General features: G+C 42.2%; 1 protein-coding gene across 5 annotated transcripts in view; it reads left to right on the top strand.

Annotated features, from left to right (window-relative positions):
• Positions 1–25526, top strand: part of taf1 (TAF1 RNA polymerase II, TATA box binding protein (TBP)-associated factor) — a 191159-nt gene that overhangs the window by 54805 nt on the left and 110828 nt on the right. For all 5 annotated transcript variants that reach the window (XM_038776265.1, XM_038776262.1, XM_038776266.1 and 2 more), the window contains 8 exons: positions 1427–1534; positions 12623–12796; positions 14456–14629; positions 14864–14968; positions 17949–18149; positions 18240–18381; positions 18659–18789; positions 23072–23152. In XM_038776265.1, coding sequence (XP_038632193.1) covers positions 1427–1534; positions 12623–12796; positions 14456–14629; positions 14864–14968; positions 17949–18149; positions 18240–18381; positions 18659–18789; positions 23072–23152 — 1116 coding nt within the window. The remainder of the gene's footprint in view (positions 1–1426; positions 1535–12622; positions 12797–14455; positions 14630–14863; positions 14969–17948; positions 18150–18239; positions 18382–18658; positions 18790–23071; positions 23153–25526) is intronic.

Genomic DNA, 25526 nt, shown 5'->3' with positions numbered 1-25526 from the left:
TCTTGCCCCCCCCACACAAATGCCATGATTAGTCTGTTTATGTTTTGGAAAAAGGCCTTGGGGATGAAGATCGGGATGGATGTAAACAGGAAGAGGAACCTTGGCAGTACGTTCATCTTGATCGTCTGCACTCATCCTGCCTGGGGAAGTGGGAATGAATCCCACCATTGAAGGTCTTTTCTTACTTCCTCCAACAGGCTGGTCAGGCTCCACTTGTGGATCTGTTTCCAGTCTCTGGCTATTTTGATCCCCAGGTAACGGAATCTGTTCTGGGCTGTTTTGCACAGGAACCCCTTCAGCTCTGTCCCTCTCCCTTTTGGGTTCACTGGAACTGAATCGCTTTTACCCAGGTTAAGTTTGTAGCCCAAGAAGGTTCCAAACTCTTTCAGTATTTGCCTTCAGTCCCTCCTGTGGCTTCGAGACATAGAGGAGCAGGTCATTTGCAGAGAGTGAGACTCTGTGCTCTCTGTCTCCTCTCTGGATTCCCTTCCAGCTTTTTGCGTCCCGCAGGGCTATCGCTGGGTGTTCGATCGCTAGCACGAACAAGAGTGGGGACAGGGAGCAGCCCTGTCTTGTTCCTCTCTGTAGCTGGAAGTATTCAGAGTTGGTGGTGTTAGTTTGGAATGCCTAATAAATTTGATTGACTTTTTTGAGGGGGTGACTAGGTGTGGAGCTGAGGGCAGTGCAGTTCATGTAGTTTATTTGGATTTCAGCAGAGCCTTTGACAAGGTGCCACATGAGAGGCTGATGAAGAAAGTAAAAGCACATGAGATCTAAGGTAACGTGGGAAGTTGGATCCAAAATTGGCTTAGTGATAGGAGACAGAGGGTGGTGGTCGGAGGCTTTTTGTGTGAATGGAGGCCAGTGGCCAGGGTTCAGTGCTGGGTCCCTTATTGTTTGTGATGTTTGAATCCCTGCGGTGCAGATGGAGGCCATTCCACCCATTGAGTCTGCACCGGCCCTCTGAAAGAGCATCCTACCTTGCCCCAAGCTCCCACCCTCTCCCTGTAACCCCACCTAACCTTTTGGGTATTAAGGGGCAATTTAGCATGGCCAATCCACCTAACCTGCACATCTTTGGACTGTGGGAAGAAACTGGAGCACCTGGAGGAAACCCACATAGACACGGTCACCCAAGGCTGGAATTGAACCCAGATTCCTAGCACTGTGAGGTTGCAGTGCTAACCATTGTGCCACCGTGATATATATAAACGATATAGAAGAAAATATGGGGGAAGTGTCACAACATTCAAGGCTATGGGCTAAGTACTGGGAGTTGGAATTAGTGTAGATTAGAGTAGTTTTTTTTTGTTGGTGCGGCTTGATCGGCCAAAGGGCCTCTTCTGTTATGTATAATTCTATGATCTTTTTCATAACCATAGTGGCTCTGGACCAAAATGCTCAATGTCTTCTCTGTCTTTGTTAGAACATGTCACAACCGGAGGTCAAGGATCCCTGGAACCTTTCCAATGATGAGTTCTACTACCCCAAACAGCAAGGACTACGAGGGACGTTTGGAGGCAACATTATCCAGGTGAGTAGAGCTCACCTGTATTCTTCCTCGGCATGGGTTTCATTTAGTCACACTCCAGTGCTGTACAGTCACTAAATTATATCTGCAGTACAGAAGGGGAGGAATACAAGTTGGCGGCTTCACAAAAACGATTGTTGAACAACAATCAGGAACAGAATTCCTCATCATTTCTTTACTGAGATTAATTCTAGCAGTGGCCTTCCTGCCATCTGTCTTGAGGTTTGAACCATTGACCGTTTAAAATCTGTACGGCTCATATACTTAACTGTCTTAATTAGAGGGGAGCACTGTCCATTTGGTCAGTACATGGGCTTAAATCAAAAACTGAAAATGCTGGAAATACACAACAGATTAGTTCTATCATAAGATTACAATCTCTTCACAAATACTGATTTACATGATGTATATTTGCAACATTTTAAGATTTTGTAAAGGCAAAATACTATGGATGGTGGAATTCTGCAATAAAAACAGAAAATGTTGGAACTACTGAAGTCGTCTTAAAATCTTACGGGAGCGAAACAGAGTTAACGTTTCAGGTCTGTGACCTCTTAGAGAAGCTGCTGTTCACCGTAACCTTGAGAAACTGGTGTTCACCATAACCTTCCATCAGTTCTGGCACAAAGTCACAGACCTGAAACTTAACTCTATTTCTCTCTCCACAGATGCTGTGGGACCTGCTGAGTAGTATTTCTAGTATTTTCTGTTTTGTTTCTGATTTCCAGCATCATCAGTAGTTTTGCTTTTCACTTTTAGGTATTTCATCCAGAATGACATTGTGCAACACCACGTCTGACTGCACCAGTATTTGATTTAGTTTACAAAAGAGAATGGAAGATCAGCAAGGAAAACCTGGAGAAATCAAGTCAAGAAGTGACCATATTTAAATAAGGGCATTTTGTGGAAATGTAAATCATGCAGGAGTACAGTTGGCAGATGTTCCAAAGGTGAAAATGAATGATCTTATTGGTGGTTAGGATATGAGGTTCAATGGAACAACAGGATTGCACATGTTTTCTCTTTATGAATGATTGCTGACCTGAGCATTTCCAGCGCTTTCTGATTGTGTTTTAAATTTCTAGCATCTGGAGTATTTTGCTTTTATTATGTAAGATTACATCTGGGTTCATTAAACCTGGAAGAGTGGTGAGGAAAATGGATATCAGTCACTGGTAAGAAAGTAGAGTCTATGCAGATGCTAAAAATGATACCTTTGGTCCTCCCAAATTCACTTGTGAAAGGTTTTTACTCATTCGTGATTTCAGTGTCAGAGATAATTATAATAATATTTTGGGCAGTCTGACAGCACAGAGGTGGTTGAGTAATGTCAAAGAAGCTACCTTTGGTAACACACAGACTGTAATCACACAGGGCAGTTGCGCAGAGTTGGACATGGAAGTGTGACAATTCTAGTGGATGGCACAGTCAACTGTTCTGAATGTTGAGAAAGGGTTGAGGTGGACAGGATCAATCGTGTACTGTACCTGTAGACGCAACCTCTGTTATTTGTGTCGCTGGTATTGTTGCTAGAAACAGAGATTTAAGGAATTTTGGGGACTGTGGGCATGGTGTTGGAAAGCAATGGCCTGTTCAGGAACATTATAGAAAAAAATTTAAAGATGGAATAATAGGTTGGCACAATGGGTGGGTAAAGATGGGCTTTTTGAAGTTATGGTATTTTGAAAGAGACTGTGCCTGAGGTAAAATATCTATTAATGTTGTCAGAATGGAGATATGCTTGCCAACAGGATTCACAAGATGATCCTACAACTGCAAAAGGTGGAAGTTTGTAGAGAGTCTTGCAATCCTAGACAACTACATCCGCAGTAAGTGTTTGCAACTTGAGGAACTTCAGCTCACAGTTGTTTAACTGGAGTCTGAGCTGCTGACGTAGTAGGGTATCTGGGTGGGGAAAAGTTACCCTGAAACTTGGTCTGGGGGACAGTCACGCCTCTTAGGTTAGTTATGGGTCATGAACAGGAGGATGTGACTGAGAGTCAGGCAGGTCAGGGAACTCTAATTGCATTGCTGAGCAAACCTGGCCGTAAACTTGGACAACAGCTAAGCAAGGAGGTTTTTACTGTCTTTGTGGAGGAGAGCAAAATTTGCAGGATGGATGATCAAACTGCCATGGCACTGGTACAGAAGGCTCTTCAAATGGGTAGAGTGAGAAGTAGTGTGAGGGGACGGGATAGTCTCAGGGAGAGATACCGTTAACTGCAACCTTGACCAGAAGTTCTGAAGGGTGTGTTGCCTGCCTGGGGCTGGGATTTAAGGCTTCTCTTGCGGCTGGAGAAGAATACAGTGGGAGCAGGAGGATCCAGTTGTCATAAAATTTACAGTGCAGAAGGAGGCCATTCAGCCCATCGAGTCTGCACCGGCTCTTGGAAAGAGCACCCTACCCAAGCCCATACCTCCACCCTATCCCCATAACCCAGTAACCCCACCTAACACTAGGGGCAATTTGGACCCTAAGGGCAATTTATCACGGCCAATCCACCTAACCTGCACATCTTTGGACTGTGGGAGGAAACCGGAGCACCCGGAGGAAACCCACGCACACACGGGGAGAACGTGCAGACTCCACACAGACAGTGACCCAAGCCGGGATTCGAACCTGGGACCCTGGAGCTGTGAAGCATTTGTGCTGTCCACAATGCTAGTGCAAGTAAGAACTAATGACATGAGTAGAATAAGAAATATGGTTCTGCTGAGTGAGTTTGAAGAGCATACATCAAAGTAAATAGCAGAATCCCAAAGGCAATAATCTCTGGATTACTAACTCAGCCATAGGATCAAACAGTTCACTGACTCAGAGTGGTGTGGGAGACAGGTTTTGATTCATTGACACTAACACCATAACTGAGGAAACAGGGAGTTGCTCCGATGGGCTGAACTCCACTTAAATCGGGTTAAGATTACTATTCTGCCGAATTAGATAGCCGGATTTGAAGATGGGGCTTTAAACTAAAAGTAAACCAACTCCCCAGCGAACAAAACCTAGATGCTCTCAGAGCAGCCAAAAACAAGCCTCCGCACACTGCTCAGCACTGTGCCAAACAATACTGGTTGCAACTCTGCAATGGCAGACAATCTGCTGTTGAATCCAAAGGTACTAGAGCAGGGGTGGGCAAACTTTTCCGTGCAAGGGCCGCATTCAGAAATTCACAATTCACAAAGGGCCGCATAGTATATTAAGTAAAATAATTACTTCACCCGGTTATGATTCTGGGCGCCTCATATAGAACATAGAACAGTACAGCACAGAACAGGCCCTTCGGCCCTCGACGTTGTGCCAAGCAATGATCACCCTACTCAAGTCAACGTATCCACCCTATGCCAGAAAGTAATCCAACAGCCCCCCCCCACCCATTAACCTTTAAAAAAAAAATTAAAAAAAAAAAAAAATTTTTTTTTTTTTAGAAAAAAATTTTTTTTTTTTTTTTTTTAATGACTTGGTGGGCCGCAGAAATACCTTTGGCGGGCCGCATGCGGCCCGCGGGCCGTAGTTTGCCCACCCCTGTACTAGAGGGATGCATGAAGGAATTTAGAAAGCAATGAGGCCAGAGAAACCAAATCAGCTCCTTTGGCGACCAAGACAGGGATGATGAACATTGAACCTAGCAAACAGATGAGTGGCACATTACCGTGAACATTACGCAACTGAGAATGTTGTCACTGAAGAAGTTCTCAGTGCCATTCCAGACTTCTGTGTTATGGCAGTACTGAACAGCAAGCCCACCATAGTAAGGCTCAACAAAGCCATTGACTGTCTTGCCTGTCGTAAAAGCCAGGCAAATTATGGCATTCAACCTGAAATCATAAAAAATGGAAAATTGGCATTCCTGCAACATCCCTATGAACTTCTGTGCCTCTGTTGGAAGGAAAGATCTGTCCTTCAAAACATGGGTGAGTAAAACATTGTCACTTCCATAATTGTGCACACTTGTGTGGCCTAACTGTGCTCTGAGTGGTCAGCATGATCATATGACAGTTGTAGACAGGTTTGGTGAAGTGCAGAATTTCGGCTCATCATGGACATTGTAGAGTGGGATTTGCTCTTCTGTCGGCGGGAATGCTTGACCAATTTGACTTAACATGCTGTCCAAATTTGACTCATTGCGAGTTTGTTATAGCTACTGGTAAACAATATGTTTAACTGAAAATACATAGCTCTGCATATACGACAAGGCTTACGTTCTCACTGCCCTCCTTTGCAGTAATGGAGTGTGGGCAACATGTGCAAGCCAAGAAAAGTGGCAGAACAGCTTCTACCTCTGCTGCCTCAGACAAATATTGCACATCTCCAGGCAGCACTGAGTGCCAAATAGGAAAGTACATCAGTGTGCAGCGATCCCCAGCATATTTACCCACAGTTGGCTGTGTCATGTGTGACATATGGATGTTGGCCTAATTCCCAAAGACATGCTTCATAGCCAGAGAATCAGAGAATTTACAGTGCAGAAGGAGGCCATTCGGCCCACAGTGAGTTTGCCATCAGCATGACCAATCAATTCCCCATGTCTACAATACAAGGATGCCTGCATGTGGGACCTCAAGTTGTCTGATGGGAAGTCCTTGCTGCAGACCAAAGTGCCTGGAGACGAGCAGTCAGGAAGGTCATCGAAAAATCATATGGCAAAAGAAGTGACCAGATGGCAGAAAAGAGTGCCCAGTAGATTGAAAACCATCAGTTAAACTTGGACCGACGCTATTCATCTCTGCTAGCTGTGGAAGGGATTGCCACTCCCAAATCGGCCTCAATAGTCACAATGGACGATAGCACTTTATCTGAATGCAGAGAGCATTCATAACCAGATATATAAATGAATGATACGAATTGAGATAAATATGTTTCATGTAAACCTTTAACGCCATTAGTAAAGTAAAGTCACTATAATCTCAGATGGCTACTTTATCCGATGAGGGCCAGAGCTGACTAGTGGTGATTGAATCTGAGAACTTCAGGCGAGGGGCAAGGGTGAGAAGGCAACTCCTCATGAATAACCAGTATGGAAATTGAACTCATGCTGTTGGCCTCACTCTGCACCATGAACCAGCCATCCAGCCAACTGAGCTAAACTGGCCCAAGACTTGGTTATATGCTGACCAAGGTTGGGAACTAAATAATCAAGGGTACTTGAAAAAATAGATAAAATGGGAAAAGGAAGGGAGTTGCCCTTATAGCAAAGTGTCATGTAAGCACAGTAGTGAAGAAGGAAGAGCAAGAAGTATGGGTGGAGATAAGAAATAACAAGGATAAAAATGTGGAAGTTTTTAGTACCCTTAACAGTAGCTATACAGTTGGCCACAGTAATTAAGAAAGAAGAGGTGCATGTAACAAAAGCAGCGTGGAAGCACTTTATTCTTCATATAGACCAGGCATATTAAGCCTGAAAAAGTAATTTGCAGGATGAGTTTATTGAATACATTTGGGATTGTTTCCTCGAACAATATGTCATGGAACCAACCAGAGAAGAGATTATTTTAGACTTTATTTTGTGTAATGAGGCAAGGCTAATTAGTAAGCTCATAGTAAGGGATCCTTTGGGAAGGCATGGTCTTAATATGAAATAATTTTTAATTGAATTTGAAAGTGACCTACATTTATCTGAAACTGGAACTTAAAACCAATTGCAAAGGCTTGAGGGATAAATTGGGAAATTAGATTCAAAGTTGTGACAATAGATGAGCATCAGCAACCATTTGAAGAAATATTTCATAATTCTGAATGAGTCTAGATTCCGTTGAAAAATAGAACGCCAAAGGAAAAGTAATCCAACTGTGACTAAAAAAGGTGAAGGATATAGTATTCTATTCGAAGATTATACCATTGCGAAGACAAACCGTACCCTAGCAAGTGGTAGAATTTCAGATACCAGCAAAGGGTGGCCAAAAAATTGCTCAAGAGGGGAAAATGGAATATGGGAGTAAACTAACAAGAAATATGAAAATAAATAGTAGGAATACTGGGCGCGATTCTCCGCTCCCCAGGCCGGGTGGGAGAATCGCGGGAGGGCCGCTCTGGCACCCGCCCCGCGATTCTCCGGCCTGGATGGGCCGAACGGCCTGACGATCCCGACCTGTTCACGCCGGCGTCAACCACACCTGGTCGCTGCCGGCGTGAACAGCGCGCGACAGGTAAGTGTGGGGCCTGTGGGGCGCGGAGAGAAGATCGAGCACCACAGGCGTGCTCGTGAGGGGACTGGCCCGTGATCGGTGCCCACCGATCGTCGGCCCGGCGTCTCTAAGAGGCGCACTCTTTCCCCTCCGCCCCCCGCAAGATCAAGCCGCCACGTCTTGTGGGGCAGCGGAGGGGAAGACGGCAACCGCGCATGCGCGGGTTGGAGCCGGCCAACTTGCGCATGCGCGGCTGACGTCACTTAGGCGCCGTGCGTCATTCTCGGCGTAATGCCGCTCCTAGCCCCCTGGGTGGGGGGGGGAGAATAGGGGGCGAGGAGCGGCCTCGGACGCCGGAGTGAAACACTCCGGGTTTCACTCGGCCGTTGCGGAGAATCATGCCCGCTAAGTCTAAAAAAGGAGACAATAGAGAAAGTAAATGTGCATCACCTAGAGGCCGAGTCAGAAATTATAATGGAGCGTAAGGAAATGGTAGAAACAATAAACAAATATTTTGTATGTTTTCACAGTTGAAGGCACAGATTGCGTTCCAGACATAGAGGGTAACTAAAGGGTGTTAAGAGTGAGGGATTTATGCTAATCTATATTAGCAAATAAAAAATACTTGAGAAACTGATGAGCATGGAAGCTGACAAATCCTCAGACACTGATGGCATGTACCAGGTTTATAAAAAAAAGTGTGCCGAGATAGTTACAGTGTTACCAGAATACATTTATTGTGATCTTCCAAAATTCTTTGGATTTAGGAATAGTCCAAATGTGTTTGAAGGTTGCGCATGTAACACCACGATCCAAAGAAACACAGAAATAGAAGGGAATGCCAGGCTAGTTAGCCTTAAACCAGTTGTTCAGACAATGCTAGAATATATTATTAAGGAAGTGGTAACAGGGCACTTCGAAAAGCACGGTATGATCAGACAAAGTCTACATGTTTTTGAGATAAATAAAATCAAGTTTGACAAATCTATTGCAGTTTTTGACGATGTAACTAGTAGGATTAGAGAAAAGGAAACCAAGAGATGTAGTATGCTTTTCTTTCCAAAAAAACATTCAACACGTTGCCACACAAAAGGTTAGTTAGCAAGAGAAGAGTTCATAGCTTTGGTGGAGTAGCATGCATGGAGGATTGTTAATGAGCAGGAAGTCGAGAATAGTAGGTAAGTTGGGGCATTTTCAAGTTGGCAGACGTACCAGTGGAGTGTAGCTAGGGTCAGTGCTGCAACATCAGGTATTTATAATCTTCGGCATAGAGACCAAAAGTAATATGTCAAAATTTGCTGATGATACAAAAGTAGGAATGTAAGCTGAGGAAGATGCAAAGAGACTTCAAGGTGAGAGAGTGGTGGGAAAGGTGAGGTTGAGGCAGATGATCAACTGGTTACTGTATTGAATGACAGAAAGTTTGAGGGGCCATTTGTTCTACTTCTCCTATTTCTTAAGTTGTTTTGCATATTTGATCTTCAAAATTCATTCGATAAGATGCCACCTGAAAGATTGCAGAAGATAAGGACTCGTAGGGTAACACATCACCACGGATAAAACATCGGGACATGTTAATGTTGACTGTTTTTGGAATTGATGTTTGGGAAGTCCTTGCCGAGAGACAAGGAATCAGGAAGGGTGTGGGAAAAGCAGAGGACAAAAAAAAAAACCAGGCGGCAGAAAAAGGAGCCTGCCTGATGGAGGGCAAACACATCAGTTGACCTCGGGGCATCACTATTTACCTGTGACTCCTGTTTATAAGAACTGCCACTCTATTGCCACAACAAGCAATGTTCATTCCAGAAGTGAGTTGCGCCCAGGGTGGAGCCCATTGTTTCCTGAGATAGGTGGATGCCAACTGCTATAACTGGGGATGTCAGTGCACAACTCATTGAAGGTTGCAGGGCAATTTGAGACAGTGGTTAATAAAACATTGAATGTTGGGCTTCATAATAAAGACATAAGAATACAAATGCAAGAAAACTATAATAAGCACTGGTTTGGCCTCAACTGGAGTACTAGTTTGGAGAAGTTGGGACTGTTGATTTTAGAAAGGGGAAGGTTGAGATAGAGGTGTTCAAAATCATGATCAGGAGAAACTGTTCTAATTGACAGAAGGATCGCGAACCAGAGAGAATCGAAAGGCAAGTCTGGCCTTTACATGACTCCAGACCCACAGAAACTGACTCAGAACTGTCCTTTGAAATGGCCTTTGAAGCCACTGTGACTCAGTTGAGGGAAAATTAGGGATGGGCAAAAGATGTTGGACTTGCTAGTGATACTGCATGCTATGAAAGAAGAATGAAAAAAATAAATTTGAAGAGAAACTTCGAAACATTATGGGGAAAAAACCATGGAGTGGGGCTGGCTGAGTTGCTTTTGCAGAAGGTGGGCAAAGACACGAGGGAAAATTGGCCTCCTTCTATATGACTATTTTATGGTCAAAGATCTGAAGACAGAGTAGGAATAAATAGGTCATTTTCAGGTTTGGGGCTGTTACTAGTGGGATGTTGTAAGCAATCCATGTTGGGGCCTCAACTACTCACCATCTTGTCATGTCTTAGGTGGGGGATCAAGTGTAATGCATTGAAGTTAGATGAGAAAATAATCCTTAGGAGGACGTAAAGAGGCTGCAATGGAGAAAAATGAAATCAACAAGGGTTGATCTGTGCAGAGACAAAGGGAGGCAAGAAGGAATCTCAGTAATAGGAATCACCGACGATTGTGAATGGGAGGTAGGATGAATGGGAGAGGTGGTGTTTCAGGAGGAACATATGGCAGAAAAATAAGTTGAGAGTGAGAACCATCTGTTGTGTTACATCCTGGCTGTAGCAGTTCACCATGGGCAATGTGTCATGGGCACAGGAATTATTTTTTTGTGTGGGAAGAGATCCTAAATATGCAACATGTTCAAGAGAGTGATCAACAATTAAATTGTGACACATGAAGGTCTTTCTAAAACAAATTGCTAAGAATTTGAAAAGGAAGAATATGGAGTGATGCAAAAGAAGAGCAGGAAAATGAGATGAGAGTAGATAGTTTCAGTTGAAGAAATAGCATTATAGGTTTTATGGACTGAATAGTCTCCTTTTGTGCTGTAATTTCTATGATTTCTATTTTCCCCCCCAAGATCAAGATTTTGTAGAAGATCAGCTTAAGGAGAATCTTCAAATGAGTTCACCACTCGTCACAAAGGAAGAAAGTGGGATTATTGTTTATCCAACAAACAAGATATCTGGGTAATAGTGTGGGACTATGTGGAGAAGTAAAACAGTTGAAGACAGGGAGAAAGCTGATAAGTCACTGGGACAGGTCAGTTTACACCCAACAAGAATAATACTGTGCGTTTATATAGCACTTATAACATAGAAAAATGTCCCAAGCTATTTCTCAGAGGTGTAATCAAAAAGAAATGAATGCTGAGCCAAAGAAGGAGATGCTATAAGTGGTGACTAAAGCTTGGTCAAAGAGGTTAGTTTTAAGGAGAGTCTTCAAGGGGGGCAGGGAACTGAATAGGCAGAGGGGTTTTGGCAGGGAGTTCCAGAGCAGGGAACCTAGGCAACTGATGGCGTGACTGCCGATAGTAAGGTACTGAACAAAAGACTACCGAGTTGTAGGAAGGGGGAGTTCCAGGATGGGGGTTTGGCTGTTGGGATGGAGAAGATTACTGCAATAGGGAGGAATTTGTGTACATAAAGTTGGAAAAAGTAATTAAGGTGGACATCATTTACTTACAGTTAGAAGCTGACCCAATGTCTGAGGATGATGTTCCCAAGGTACAGCTGTAGATGAAGAAGAGGTGGAGGTCAAGGATGCAAACTTAGGGGGTCTGTCGAGTTAATGATGCTGTGACAGGTAGAAATCTGATTGCAGAGATTCAAATAATAAATTGTGGGAATGATATGCACATATGTCGGAGTTTACCACAACTTTTAAGGTCTTTGAAGAAGAAAATAAACATAAGAGATGAGATATCAGTCCAGAGGGTAATGAAGACAGCCAAGTGGACGAGCTTAATCTTTGTGACAAAGAACACCATGATTGCTTTGCACGTGAGAGTGATGTGGGTGGAGAGGACAGGGAAGAAGGGATAAGGAAAAGGTGTTAATGTCGAAAAAAGTTGGATGACATCTTTATTCCAGATGATCATGGAGTACTGGAGAGTTCTAGTAGAAGAGAGTGGTCCAGTTAAATCTGGTGATGGATGGTTAAACCAGTTGTGTGCACCAGATACATTTGAGGGGACAAACATGGAGGTCAAGGTGGGAGGAAAATCTTGCTTTAGACATGGCACTTAGATGGAGATAAACATGTGGTTACATAGATCAATGCTTTCAAAAGTTCTTTAACCAATGATATGCCGAAGTTTAAGCAATTGGGACATTGAAAAGGGGCAGATTTAAGTAAATTAAGCAAGTTTTTCCAGGCTGCATGCAGAAGGTGATGGTCTTGGAAGTGAGCAGGGTAATTTGAGTAGTAAGAGATATAAGGAGGTGGGAGAAATGGCCGTGTGTGTTCAAGACACGGAGTGGAAATGCCATATGAAACGGCAAGGTTGAGGATGTGGCTGTGAATAAGGGTGGGAGAGTTTGCATGGTCGGAGATTTTGAGGGAACAATAATGTCAGGAGGGGTTAAGGACACCGAGATGAAGATTGAAATACCAAGGATGAGAAGGTGCTTTGCATAGAAATTGAGGGAGGCCATCCTCATTTCATTCTTTATTTCCAAAAGTCATCTTGTGATAGTGCAAGTAAAGGAGGGAGTGGTTTGAATGGTAAGTACCTAAGGACTGAAATATGTCTAGTATGGTATTAACCTTTCAGAAAGAATAGATAGGCATTGATGATTGATTTCTTTCAACCTGTTTTATTTTAAGTCAAGCTCTTATTACTTGAGCATGGTGTGTAATATCAGATTGTGTTTATTTCTAGTAACTTGGTCTGAATTCTGGTTTCTGTTGCAGCACTCTATTCCTGCCGTGGAACTTCGGCAGCCATTTTTTCCAACTCATATGGGCCCAATGAAACTCAGACAATCCCACCGGCCAACACTGAAGAAATATTCTTTTGGAGCCTTGTCACAACCAGGACCTCATTCTGTGTACCCACTGCTCAAACATATCAAGAAAAAAGCCAAGGTAAATATCTCTTTTAGTCATGAATACCATGTTTTGTTCCTTTAAATCAGGGGCATTCTCAATCATCCCCCATGTTAAAACAATTGCATGGACTCCCTGTGATATACCAGAAGTATATTTTCTGTGTGAAAAATAGTTGGACAATTTAACAAAATACTGCTGCAAATATGCTGGGCCAGTTGACCTCTTCCTGTGCTTATGATTCTATGGAAGGTGATCCAACATTTCTGTACAGTCTGAATACAGATGGTATTATCCTTCAAACCATTCTCTTAGGAAAAATACTGTCAGTACTTCATGTTACAATATCATGAATCCATTTATGAAGAGCAGGTACATGATTTTGGCACAAACACCTATGCATCTCCATAAAAGAGTAATCTGTGATTCAGGAACAGAATATTAGCAATATGTAGTGATAGTTCAGTAACATTGCTCATGCCAGGCACCAAGATCTCCAGCAACATTAGCTCTGACAGCTAACTTTATTTTTCATTGGTGTTTACTTCCAAATAATATAAACTTTATGCAAAGATTTGATAAACTCTTGCATGTTAAGTTCAGAATGTATACATTGAGGAGGATCTGCCACACAGCCATTTAGGTATATTCATCATTTAAAGGTTTCAAATTCTTATTTATATTGCATATATATCTGTCAGAAAAAGAGGTTTATTGATTTGATATGTTTTGCAGGATTCTGAATAGTTGCATGAGCTGGTTTAATATGGTCAGTACTTTACCTCTTGCGAACAACTGAAGGGACATGCTGTTTGATATGATCTGACATGTACAGCCCACATACCTGGCATCACAGCTGCACTGAAATTCAAATGAACATAAAAAATAGGCGCAGAGGTCGACATTTGGTCCCTCGAGCCTGATCTGTTATTCAATGAGAAGTCCCACTTGTGCAACCTTCTTTTGCCCGATATCCTTGTGTATACCCGTGTCAACTCCAATTCGAGATTTTGTGCATTCCCCTTCTCCTCCGTCATTATTTTGTCCACATTGGAACTCTCGTCATAAATCTACCCGTCTTGCTGCACCTTTCCCCAGTTTTAAATGCCCATAAAGTCACTTCCCCGAACACTCTTCCCAATGACTGATATTTATTCTTCTTGATTTTTTTCCCCCATCTTTGTGAAGCATGTTGAGGTACTTTAGTATGTTAAAGGTTTCATATAAATGGAAATCTTGTTAATAAATAATAGAGGAAAGCACTTGTAATATTTTACAACTGCTGATAGCACCAAAACCCGTGAGCAAAATACGGGAAAATTAGACTGATCAAAAGGATTATGTCAAATTAAATGAATAAGATAAGGATGAAGTTTGATGTTGATAATGTAGACAAATTCACTGTATTACCTCATGGGATCACCTGCCTATTTCATAATGAGTAAATTTGGGTTTTCTCAAAATGGAAGTGGATAGAATTTTATTTCAAGATGTGTTGATGAAACATAGATCAAGTGAAAAATAGAATTGGTCTGAGTTTTTGATGGAAGGTGAATTAGTCATCAGCAATGGATGGTGGAAAGAGCTTGTCACACCAATTCATTGGTATAATTGTTTTGAATTGTTCTTCATTGTACATATTACTATGTTCCCGTGCACTGCAGAGTTGACTTGGGTGATGTATGTTTTTGCTCTTAGATGCGTGAACAAGAGCGTCAAGCCTCTGGTGGTGGAGAAATGTTCTTCATGCGAACTCCTCAGGATCTGACAGGTAAAGATGGTGACCTCATTCTTGCTGAGTACAGTGAAGAATATCCACCACTTATGATGCAAGTTGGCATGGCAACCAAAATCAAAAACTATTACAAGCGGGTGAGTTGAAATTTGCTAAATAAATATTTTTATAGAAAATAATTTTAAAACTACAAACAAGTATTGACCGCATCAACCCTACAATTGACAAATATCCGTGGTCCACCCTGTTGTACAAACAAACTGATCTTTGACTAAATGTGACATTTACATTTATTTTCAAATGTTTGTATGTTTGAAATCTTGCGTCTCCTGCATGTGCCACATTGTTAAATTGTAACTCTTTCATTATAGAAACCAGGCAAGGATCCAGGTGCACCGGACTGTAAATATGGTGAGACAGTTTATTGTCACACATCTCCATTCCTTGGATCCTTACACCCAGGCCAATTATTGCAGGTAGGAACTGGTTTAGGGTGGGACACTAAGTGTTGAGTATCAAAAACATTTCCTGTGCTTTTTGTTTTGTTTTTCCTTTATTGTCACTTTTGTTCAAGTTTATAGGTTTGCCACCTTTGCTTTGGGCAGCTTATTGCTGATGGCCTTTTCCATTAATTTATTTTCACAGTATGTACTTGCTAATCTTGAAATCCATGTATATCATTCTGAGGAATTAAATTAAGGGGTTTAGGATAAAAGGTCTGTGCTACAGTTGGACGTAGTAGGAAGTAGTTGGCTTATTCTCTCAAGTTGGTAAATTGCGTGGTTTCTCTAAATTAATTAATTTTTTTAGGGCTTCAGTAAAGTTTTTGAAAACAAGGAAGAGCAATTAATAGATGAAACCTGCATTAGAAAAAATGGTTAATGGTGAGATAGGCATGGAGTTTGAAATGATACAGCAGATGTTGATATGTACAGTAAAATGATCAGTTGAAGGGAAACGATTCAGGTTTATTTTGCATGCTGGCTTTATTTTTAAATAATATTTCCATTTTGTTTTATTTTAATTGTATTATCTTTATTGTGTCTATGTTTTCCTCATCTGTTCATCCTCGATAGACAAATGAATAGGATGCCAGAAATGGGCAGTGATGAAAAATTATCCCTCCACACCTTGCTTTCTGTGGCCACGTGAATAATCAGATGTCCCCAGGCTTTTAGTTTTACATGAGGCCTATTTCTCGAGGATACCTCTGCTCTATTTTCAGTAATGCACTGGAACCATTAACATCTGAACAAGATGCCAGAATCTAGATTTAGTATCTCATCAGAAAGAAGACACAGTGACAATTTAGAGCTCTCTTAGTTCTGCAGTCAAGTGTCAACCTAGATTAAGGACTTGAGCCCTGAGGACTTGAAGGCACAACATTTTGACTTTGACTTAGAAGCAAGACTGTACTTTGAGTTAAGGCTGACAATAGAAGATTGATCTTTCAGTGGAGAATAGTCAAAGGACTGAGAATTTATCTTGTAGGTGAAAGAGCATCTACCGAATCAGACTCTGTTACTTTCCTGATTAACCACCATTTCTCCACTAAAGCCTTGGACTGAAATTGGCTTCCTCCTGGTCCATATTCTATTTGGAAGGAACCTGCAGAATCCCATTATTAAAAAGGGAAGTAAAGACATACCAGGAATTTCCGGGCCAGTCAGCCTAACAACAGTGGTAAGGAAGTTAGTCGAAAAAATTATGGGGGACAGAATGTATCTTGGATAGACACTGATTAATCGAGGATAGTCAGCATGAATTTGTTAAGAGGTGGTTGTGTTTGACAGATTTAAAGAGAATTTTTTGAAGAGGTAACCAGGAGTATTGATGAAGGTAATGTAGGAGGCATGATGAAGAAATTTTTAGATGACACAAAAATTGGTATGGAGGTCAATAGTGAGGAAGATGGTCGTAGGCTGCAGAAGGATATCAATGGACTGGCCAGATTGAAGAACAGTGGCAAATGGAATTCATCTCAGAGAAGTGTTAGCTTTTGGGGAGGACTAACAAGGCAAAGGATTACACCATGAATGGTAGGCCTGGGAAGTACTGATGATCAGAGGGATCTTGGTGTACTATCCTTGGTGTGCAGGGGAGGTAGATAAGGTGGTTAAGAAGGCATATGGGATACTTGCTTTTATTAGTCGAAGAAGCATGGAACAGAAGGGCAGGGTGATTATGCTGGAACTTTATAAAACGCTGATGAGGCCACAACTGGAATACTGTGTGAAGTTCTGGTCACCACATTATAGGAAGGATGTGATTGCAAGGGAGAGGGTGCAGAGGATTCTAGTTGGGCTGGAGGGTCTGAGCTATGAGGAAAGACTGAATAGGCTAGGGCTGTTTCCCTTGGAAAAGCACCGGTTGAGAGGGAACCTGATAGAGGTATACAAGATTGAGAGGCATAGATAGAGTGGATAGGAAGACATTTTACCATTAGTAGAGGGCCAATAACTGGGGTGCATAGATTTAAGGTAAGAGCTAAAAGGCCAAGAGGAGAAACCATTTCACCCAGAGGATGGTAGGAATTACACTCATAACATTTAAGAAGTATTTAGATATTCACTTGCACTGTCATAACCTCCAAGGCTATGGGTCAAGCGCTGGAAAATGGCATTGGTGTGGACAAATCTTTGTTGACTGGCATGGGCACAATAAGCCAAATGGCCTCCTTCTGTGCTGTAAACATCTTTGAATCTATTAATCCAGTGGAGGAGTGGTAATTGATTCAGGATAAAAGAATTGGGTTTAATAAACTACCTGAGGAATGATTGTTGGACAAGAGAAGCAGCAGAGGAGCACTTTAATGCCTTGAAAAACAGGGGAACTGTAAAGAACAGGCTGAGGGCCCATGGAGCAGCCCAGCAAATGAAGAGCCAATGGCGTTTAATCAAGAAATTAGTAGTTTTCAACCTTAAAATTAATTTCTAGTAAAAGTGGATTATCTTTTGATGGTAGGCGGAGATCGCGGCATAGTCCAGTTGCAGAACAGAAACTCCCCAACAGCGAAGTCTCATGTTTTTCTAACAGAATTCCTGCAGTAGAGGAACCCATAAGTCCAAATGAAAACAGTCTTTACAATGAAAGCAGAATTCAGATGAACAACTGAGCAGGGTGTGGGTAGGCAATGTGGTTTGCAGTCAAATTTCAATGCATCATCATTGCAAGTTGTTTTGCAGCAGTAGGATTTTAAAATCTCCAACTTTGAATCACTACTACTTGACATACCTCAGTCCTTATCTTAACCTTGGTAATATGCTGCACTTGGGGCCTTTAGATTCTTGGGTTACAAAAGTCTCACTTTTTAAAATCAAATGTCATTCGATCTCAGAACCTCACTCTGCCTTGACCAATAAACATCAGATAAAACAAGCTAAGCAAAAAACTCTGGAGCATTAATTGAGAAAAGAATTGAACAGCTTTAATTATAGGATTCTTTTTCATTAATAGGCATTTGAAAACAATCTCTTTCGCTGTCCGATATACCTGCACAAGATGCCAGAAACGGATTTTCTGGTTATCCGAACTCGCCAGGGATACCATGTTAGAGAATTGGTTGATATTTTTGTTGTAGGCCAACAATGCCCACTCTACGAAGTGCCTGGTCCAAACTCAAAGCGTGCAAACACACATGTACGAGACTTCCTTCAGGTACGTGTGTTGCATAGAGCTGAATTAATTGTAAATTTGCGCCCTTTATAGGATTTGATGTGTATATAATAGTTACTTATTTTTCTGAAGGTGTTTATTTATCGCCTTTTCTGGAAAAGTAAAGATCGCCCACGTCGAATCCGCATGGAGGACATAAAGAAGGCATTTCCTTCCCACTCTGAGAGCAGCATCAGGAAACGATTAAAACTGTGTGCAGATTTCAAACGAACAGGTATAAGGTCTTGAATATACACAGATTGGCTGGACAGTGAAGAGTAAGTGAATGCACTTGTGTCATTGCAGTACTGTTGTCTATTACAGTAATGCAAGGCTGGCTGTTGTGATTCTGCAGAAATGGAAAACACTATTAGCATGTTAGTTTTATAAATGTTACTGCAGTGACATGTAACTTCTGTGGCATAAAATTTTGCTGTTGCATTATCACAAAAACATAAAATACCCAACTTCCTTGCACACGCTATTTATATTTCTTTCACCTGTTTCTAAAGGAATGGATTCAAACTGGTGGGTGCTGAAACCAGACTTCCGATTACCCACAGAGGAAGAGATTCGAGCCATGGTTTCTCCAGAGCAGTGCTGTGCATATTACAGTATGTTAGCAGCAGAGCAACGTTTAAAGGTGAAGTGGAACATTATATTCTTGATGAAGTCCCACTGAATGTATCTTTAAAATAATAGCATTAACCAGATTACACTGGGAATTCTAATAATCCTAGGAAACAGTGAGCAATGTTTTGTGCAGTTTGCACAATAAGCTTAAAAAATAGCATTCCAATGCAGATTGAACAGTGCTTTGTTTATTACTTACACTGACTTGTATCAAGAGTCCATTTGTATTGTGATTAAAGTTTACACTGGCTTTGTCCTCTTAACATTACACTAAAATTCATATTTATAGGGAAAATCTGAGTCATACTGTTGCACATTTAAACATATTAGAACCTTGCTTCTTGTGTACTCCAGTTACTGTGTTGAATCAATACAATGGACTCTCCAGATATATTTCAAAAACATTAATTATGATTTAAGGAGCAGCTGCTATGAGGATTGCATTTTAGGAAGATATTTGGTTTCGCTATTGGGAATGGTGATATGGGTGGTTTTCTGGATTGATGGAAAACTAGTCCTTCAGTTTGATATTGTGATTAGTGTCTAAATCTAACCATTTTAATTGAACTGCACTGGTGCTAAACATCGCAGTCTCAGGGACTTCAGACGAGCTGGCTATGCCAGTCCTGTACTGCACTTGAGTGTTTGATTGTGGTTATGTCAGGACAGAAATCTTTGAATCAGTCATGGTGTTGTCAATGCAATGCTTAAATTAGAGAGGCAGTTTAGTTCATTTGGCCAAAATCTATTGTAATTTTGTTTTCTAGTCTTAGAGCCAGAATTTATATTTGTCCATCTCCCAAGACAGTGTAACAAGAAAACTCTTTTCATTCAAAGGTTTTTTGTTAATATTCCCTTTCAGTGGATGTGGGCATTGCTGGCAAGGTCAGCATTTGTTTCATATCCTTAATGACGCTTAAACAGGTGGTGATGAACCGCTGCCATGAACCCTTGCAATCCATGTGATGTAGGTATACCTGTTAGAAAGGGAGATCCAGGATTTTAAACTAGTGATAGTGAAGGCACTGTGATTACAGTTCCAGGTCAGGGTGGTGTGTGGCTTGGGAGGGAAACTTGCAGGTGATGATGTTCCCGTGCATCTGTTGCCATGTGCTTCTAGGTGGAGAGGTTGGGTTAGAAGGTGCAGTCAAAGGAGCTTTAGTGAATTGCTGAAGTGTAATTTGCATCTGGTGAACACTGCTGCCATTGTTGGTTGGTGGATGGGATGTTGATCAAGCAGACTGCTTTGTCCTGAATGCTTTCAAGCTTCTTGAGTGTTGCAGGAGCTGCGCTCTTCCGGGCAAGTGGAGAGTATTCATTCATACTCCTGAGTGTTGGTGATAGACAGGCTCTTTGGAATCAGGAAATATGTTACCAGCCTCGATGTGCAAGCTCAGACCTACTTTTGTAGTCATAGTACTTAAATGACTGGTCGAGTTCAGTTTCTGTTCAATGGTGAACCACCATGATGTTGATAGTGGGGGAATAAGTGATGGTAATACCATGAAATGTCAAGGAGAGATGATTAAATTCTCTCCAGTTAGCTATGCTTATTGTCTGGCACTACCTATGCAACAGATTCACGAATTACAACTGGTCAAAGTTGACATCGTTCAGACTATATGGTTTGTGCACCCTACTATTTATATAAAAATGGTTGTTTCCAATTTATTTACATTAAAAAAAAGTTGAAAAGAGGTCCAAGAACTCTGCCTTCTACCTACTAGTCCCAATGATGGTTCTGTATCATTTTTTATGATTCAAATAGACTGAAGATTCTGCTAACTTAATATGTGCATAATGCAACTAGTAATGTTGGTACACCTAATTGCCTCTAATTTCAGAGTGAGGTGAGAATTATTTTGAGAAATGTTGATGGTATTTACATAAATTAATTTCAGTGAACTGGAATTTAAACTCTGAGCTGTATACACAGAAACATACCTAGAAAATAGAAGCAGGAGGAGGCCATTCGGCCCTTCGAACCTACTCTGCCATTTATTATGATCATGGTTCATCATTAAGTTCAATACCGTGATTTGATTTGATTTATTACCACATGTACCGAAGTACAGTGAAAAGTATTTTTCTACGGCCAAGGGAATGTACAGAGTACGTACATAGTAGACAAAAAAGAATAATCGACAGAATACATTGACAAATGGTACATTGACAAACAGTGATTGGTTACAGGTCGGAACAAGGGACCAAACAAAGCAAATACATGAGCAAGAGCAGCACGGGCCGTCGTGAATAGTGTTCTTAAAGGGAACATATCACTCCGAGGGAGAGTCGTTGAGGAGTCTAGTAGCTATGGGGAAGAAGCTGTTCCTATGTCTGGATGTGCGGGTCTTCAGACTTCTGTGCCTTCTGCATAATGGAAGGGTCTGGAAGAATCTCACATTGATTGTATATACCTCCCTGGGTGGGAGGGGTCTGTGTTAATGCTGCCTGCCTTCCTGAGGAAGTGGGAGGTATATACAATCAATGTGAGGGTGGCAAGCTTCTGTGATGCGTTGGGCTGAGTTCACCACACTCTGCAGTTTCTTATGATCTTGGGCTGAGGAATTGCCGTACCAAGCTGTGATGCAACCGTATAGGATGTTCTCTATGGCACATCTGTAGAGGTTTGTGAGAGTTGATGCACACATGCCCAATTTCTTTAGCTTCCGTAAGAAGTAGAGACGTTGTTGGGCTTTCTTGACATCAAGAAAGTTGATGTTGCATCAATGTGAGTGGACCAGGATAGACTGTTGGTGATGGTGACCCCCAGGAACGTAAAGCTATCGACTATCTCCACTTTGGAGCCATTGGTGCAGACAGGGGTGTGTGTCATGCTACGCTTCCTGAAGTCGATGATCAGTTCCTTGGTCCTAACGACATTTATAGAGAGGCTGTTTTTGGTACACCATGCAGCCAAGGGATCTATCTCCCTTCTGTAGTTTGATTCATCGTTGATCCCGCCTTCTCCCCCATATCTGTTGATCCCTTTAGCGCCAAGAGCTATATCTAATTCCTTCTGGAAACCACAACGTTTTGGCCTCGAGTACTTTTTATGGTAGTAAATGCCACAGATTCACCACTCTGGGTGAAGAATTTTATCCTCACCTCGGTCCTAAAAGGTATACCCCTTACCGAAGTATGATCCCTAATTCTGGACTCTCCACCATCGGGAACATTCTTTCTGAATATACCCTGTTAGAATTTTAGAAATTTCTATGAGATCCCCTCTTACTCTTCTAAACTCCAATGAATATATTCCTGATTGATTTAGTCTCTCCTCATATTACAGTCCAGCCAACCCAGGAATCAGCTTGGTAAACCTTCGCTGCACTCCCTCTATAGCAAAAACATCCGTCCTCAGATAAGGACACCAAAGCTGCACACATTACGCCAGGTGTGGCCTGCTCACTAGTGTTCTACACTATTGCAGTAAAACATCCCTATTTCTATACTCAAATCCTCTCGCTATGAAGGCCAACATATCATTTGCCTTCTTTATTGCTTGGTACTGCGAGCTTAATTTCAGCGAATGATGCACAAGGACACCAAGATCTCGCTGAGTATCCACCTCTCTCAATTTACACGCATTCAAATAATAATCTGCATTCCTATTTTTGCTACCAAAGAGGATAACCTCACATTTATCCACATTATACTGCATATGCCCACTCACTCAGCCTGTCCAAATTCCGCTGAAGCATCTCTGCATCCTCCTCACAGCTCACCCTCCCACCCAACATTGTATTATCTGCAAATTTGAAGATAGTACATTTGTTTCCCTCGTCCAACTCATTTATATATAATGTGAACAGTTGGGTCCTAGCTCAGATCCCTGCGATACCCCACTAGTCACTGCCTGCCAATTGGAAAAAGACCCATTTATTCCAACTTCTTGCTTTCTGTCTGCTAGCTAACTTTCTATCCATCTCAAGACACTACCCGCAATCCTATGCGCTTTAACTTTACATAGTAATCTGCTATGTGAGACCTTGTCAAAAGCCTTCTGTAAATCTAAATAAACCACATCCACCGGTTATCTCTGATCAACTCTATTGGTTGCATCTTCAAATAATTCCCGTAGATTTGTCAAGCATGATTTCCCTTTTATAAATCAGTCAGATCACCCAGGTAAAGCACTTTGTTCTAATGAAAGGATCCTAGGTAGGTGCTGTTACTTTTAGCATAAAGTTTTGTTTAAAAGTAATCATTAGGTTGTATCCACAAAGCTTATTGTCAATCAGAGTTGATTCTTTAAACAATGCAACATAACTTATTTTCACTACTTTCAGGATGCTGGGTATGGTGAAAAATCATTCTTTGCACCTGAGGAGGAGAATGAAGAAGAATTTCAGATGAAGATTGATGATGAGGTAACATTTTTCTTTACTCCTTTGTAAAAACCCCAGCTCTTACTCCAATCATGTCAGTGTACATGAGAACAAAAGAAACAGGAGCAGGAGCAGGCCATAGGGCCCCTTGAGCCTGCCATTTAGTAAGATCTTGTTTGATATGATCTTGGCTTCAACTCCACTCTTCTGCCTGTTCCCTATAGCCCTTGACTCCCCTGATAATTCAAGAATCTGTCTCTCTCAGCCTTTAATATATTTGATGACTCTGTTTCCACAGCTGTCTGGGCTATATCATTCTAAAAATTCAACACTCTCAGAGAAGAAATTTCTCCTCATCTCCATCTTAAATGGACATCCCTTATTCTGAAAAAATGTCTGCTGAACTGGGTTAATTTCTCTCGAGCATTAAGCACTATTTTACACTATTAGACCCTTGATTCAGTTTCTGTTGTGTTTTCACTTCACTAGATTTATGTTCATGTTACGTATAACATATTTTCAAAAATCAAAGATACTCTTTTAACACCTGCCACACCCAAGTCCAGCAATATGAGATAACAGTAAATTTATTTTTAATAGCCAAAGATCCTGGGGTAATTCAAAGAATACCGAATCCTGTTAACAAGAATAATGTTTCTACCTACCTATCAATTCATCTTGTTCTACTGTTCACGTGGATAACTATTTGCATGTCTATTGTTACAATCCCACTTGGTGTGATAACTGGACGGAAAGTTTCCAGAATGGAACACTGGCTAAAAGACTGTAACTTTTAGGTTTTTAAAAAAATAAAACGTTGAGGAACAGTCACAGGACTGCTGATTAGTTGTTCTGGGGCTGCGAGAAGCTGGAGAGTTTTTTGGGAGGCGGTGTTTGGAACATTATCCAGGAGTGCGGGCTGCAGGTTGGACCCGAGGGTGGCAATCTTTGTGGTTTGGAGCAGCCGGGGCTGCTGGAGGGGAAGGTGGCTGATGTTGTGGCCTTCTCTGATTGCCCGGCAAAGGATCCTTTTGAATTGGAGATCTGATATGCCGTCGGGGGTGGCAGCATGGCTGGGGGACTTGTTTGACTTTCTCCAGCTGGAGAAGATTAAATTCGCTCTGAGGGTGTCAGAAAAGGGCTTTGAAGTGCGGTGGAAGCTGTTCATTACTTTATTTGAGGATCTGCTTGTCACGGGGGCAGGGGTGGTTTAAAAGGGGAAAAACTGTACAAACTGTTAACTATGATTTGATGGACTGTGAATGTTTGGAATAAAATATCTTTATTTTTAAAAGAATGCTGATTAGTTTTAATAACTAAATAAGAAACATTTAGTAAACATGAAAACATTGGATTATGATCCAATACACCTTTACTCCTCCCTTAGCTTGCCAAATACATACAAATTTAAAGATTAACATGGATTACAAAGTAAGTCTTTTTCAAAAAAAAAAATAATTTTATTGGAATTTTTTGAAACATATATATCAACAAAACAATAATAACAATAATAATAAACACCCCCCCGGCACCCGTAACAACGCATATAGCAAACCCCCCTCACCCTTCACCCTGGGTTGCTGCTGCTGCTGACCAAGTACCTTATCGTTGAGCCAGAAAGTCGAGGAAAGGCTGCCACCTCCTAAAGAACCCTTGTACCGACCCCCTCAGGGCGAACTTAACCCTCTCCAACTTAATGAATCCCGCCATGTCATTAATCCAGGTCTCCACACTCGGAGGTCTCGCATCTTTCCACTGCAGCAATATCCTCCGCCGGGCTACTAGGGACGCAAAGGCCAAGACATCGGCCTCTTTCGCCTCCTGCACTCCCGGTTCCACCCCAACCCCAAATATCGCGAGTCCCCAACCTGGCTTGACCCTGGATCCCACCACCCTCGACACCGTCCCCGCCACCCCCTTCCAGAACTCCTCCAGTGCCGGGCATGCCCAGAACATATGGGCATGGTTCGCTGGACTCCCCGAACACCTGACGCACCTGTCTTCGCCCCCAAAGAACCTACTCATCCTAGATCCGGACATGTGGGCCCGGTGCAGCACCTTGAACTGGATGAGACTAAGCCTCGCACATGAAGAGGAGGAGTTCACCCTCTCCAGGGCGTCCGCCCATGTCCCCTCCTCAATCTGCTCCCCCAGCTCCACCTCCCACTTAGCCTTCAGCTCCTCTACCGACGCCTCCCCCACCACCTGCATTACCTGGTAGATGTCAGACACCTTCCCATCCCTGACCCACACCCCCGAAAGCACCCTATCCCGTACCCCCCGCGGGGGCAGCAAAGGGAACCCCCCCACCTGTCGCCTAGCAAACGCCTTGACCTGAAGGTACCTGAACATATTCCCCGGGGGGGAGCTCAAACTTCTCCTCCAGTTCACCAAGGCTCGCGAACCTCCCGTCAAT

The sequence above is a fragment of the Scyliorhinus canicula genome, chromosome 17 (genome assembly GCF_902713615.1).
Source record: "Scyliorhinus canicula chromosome 17, sScyCan1.1, whole genome shotgun sequence".
Taxonomy (NCBI): domain Eukaryota; kingdom Metazoa; phylum Chordata; class Chondrichthyes; order Carcharhiniformes; family Scyliorhinidae; genus Scyliorhinus; species Scyliorhinus canicula.
The sequence above is the reverse complement of the archived record's forward strand: the minus strand, read 5'-3'. Positions and strand labels throughout refer to the sequence as shown.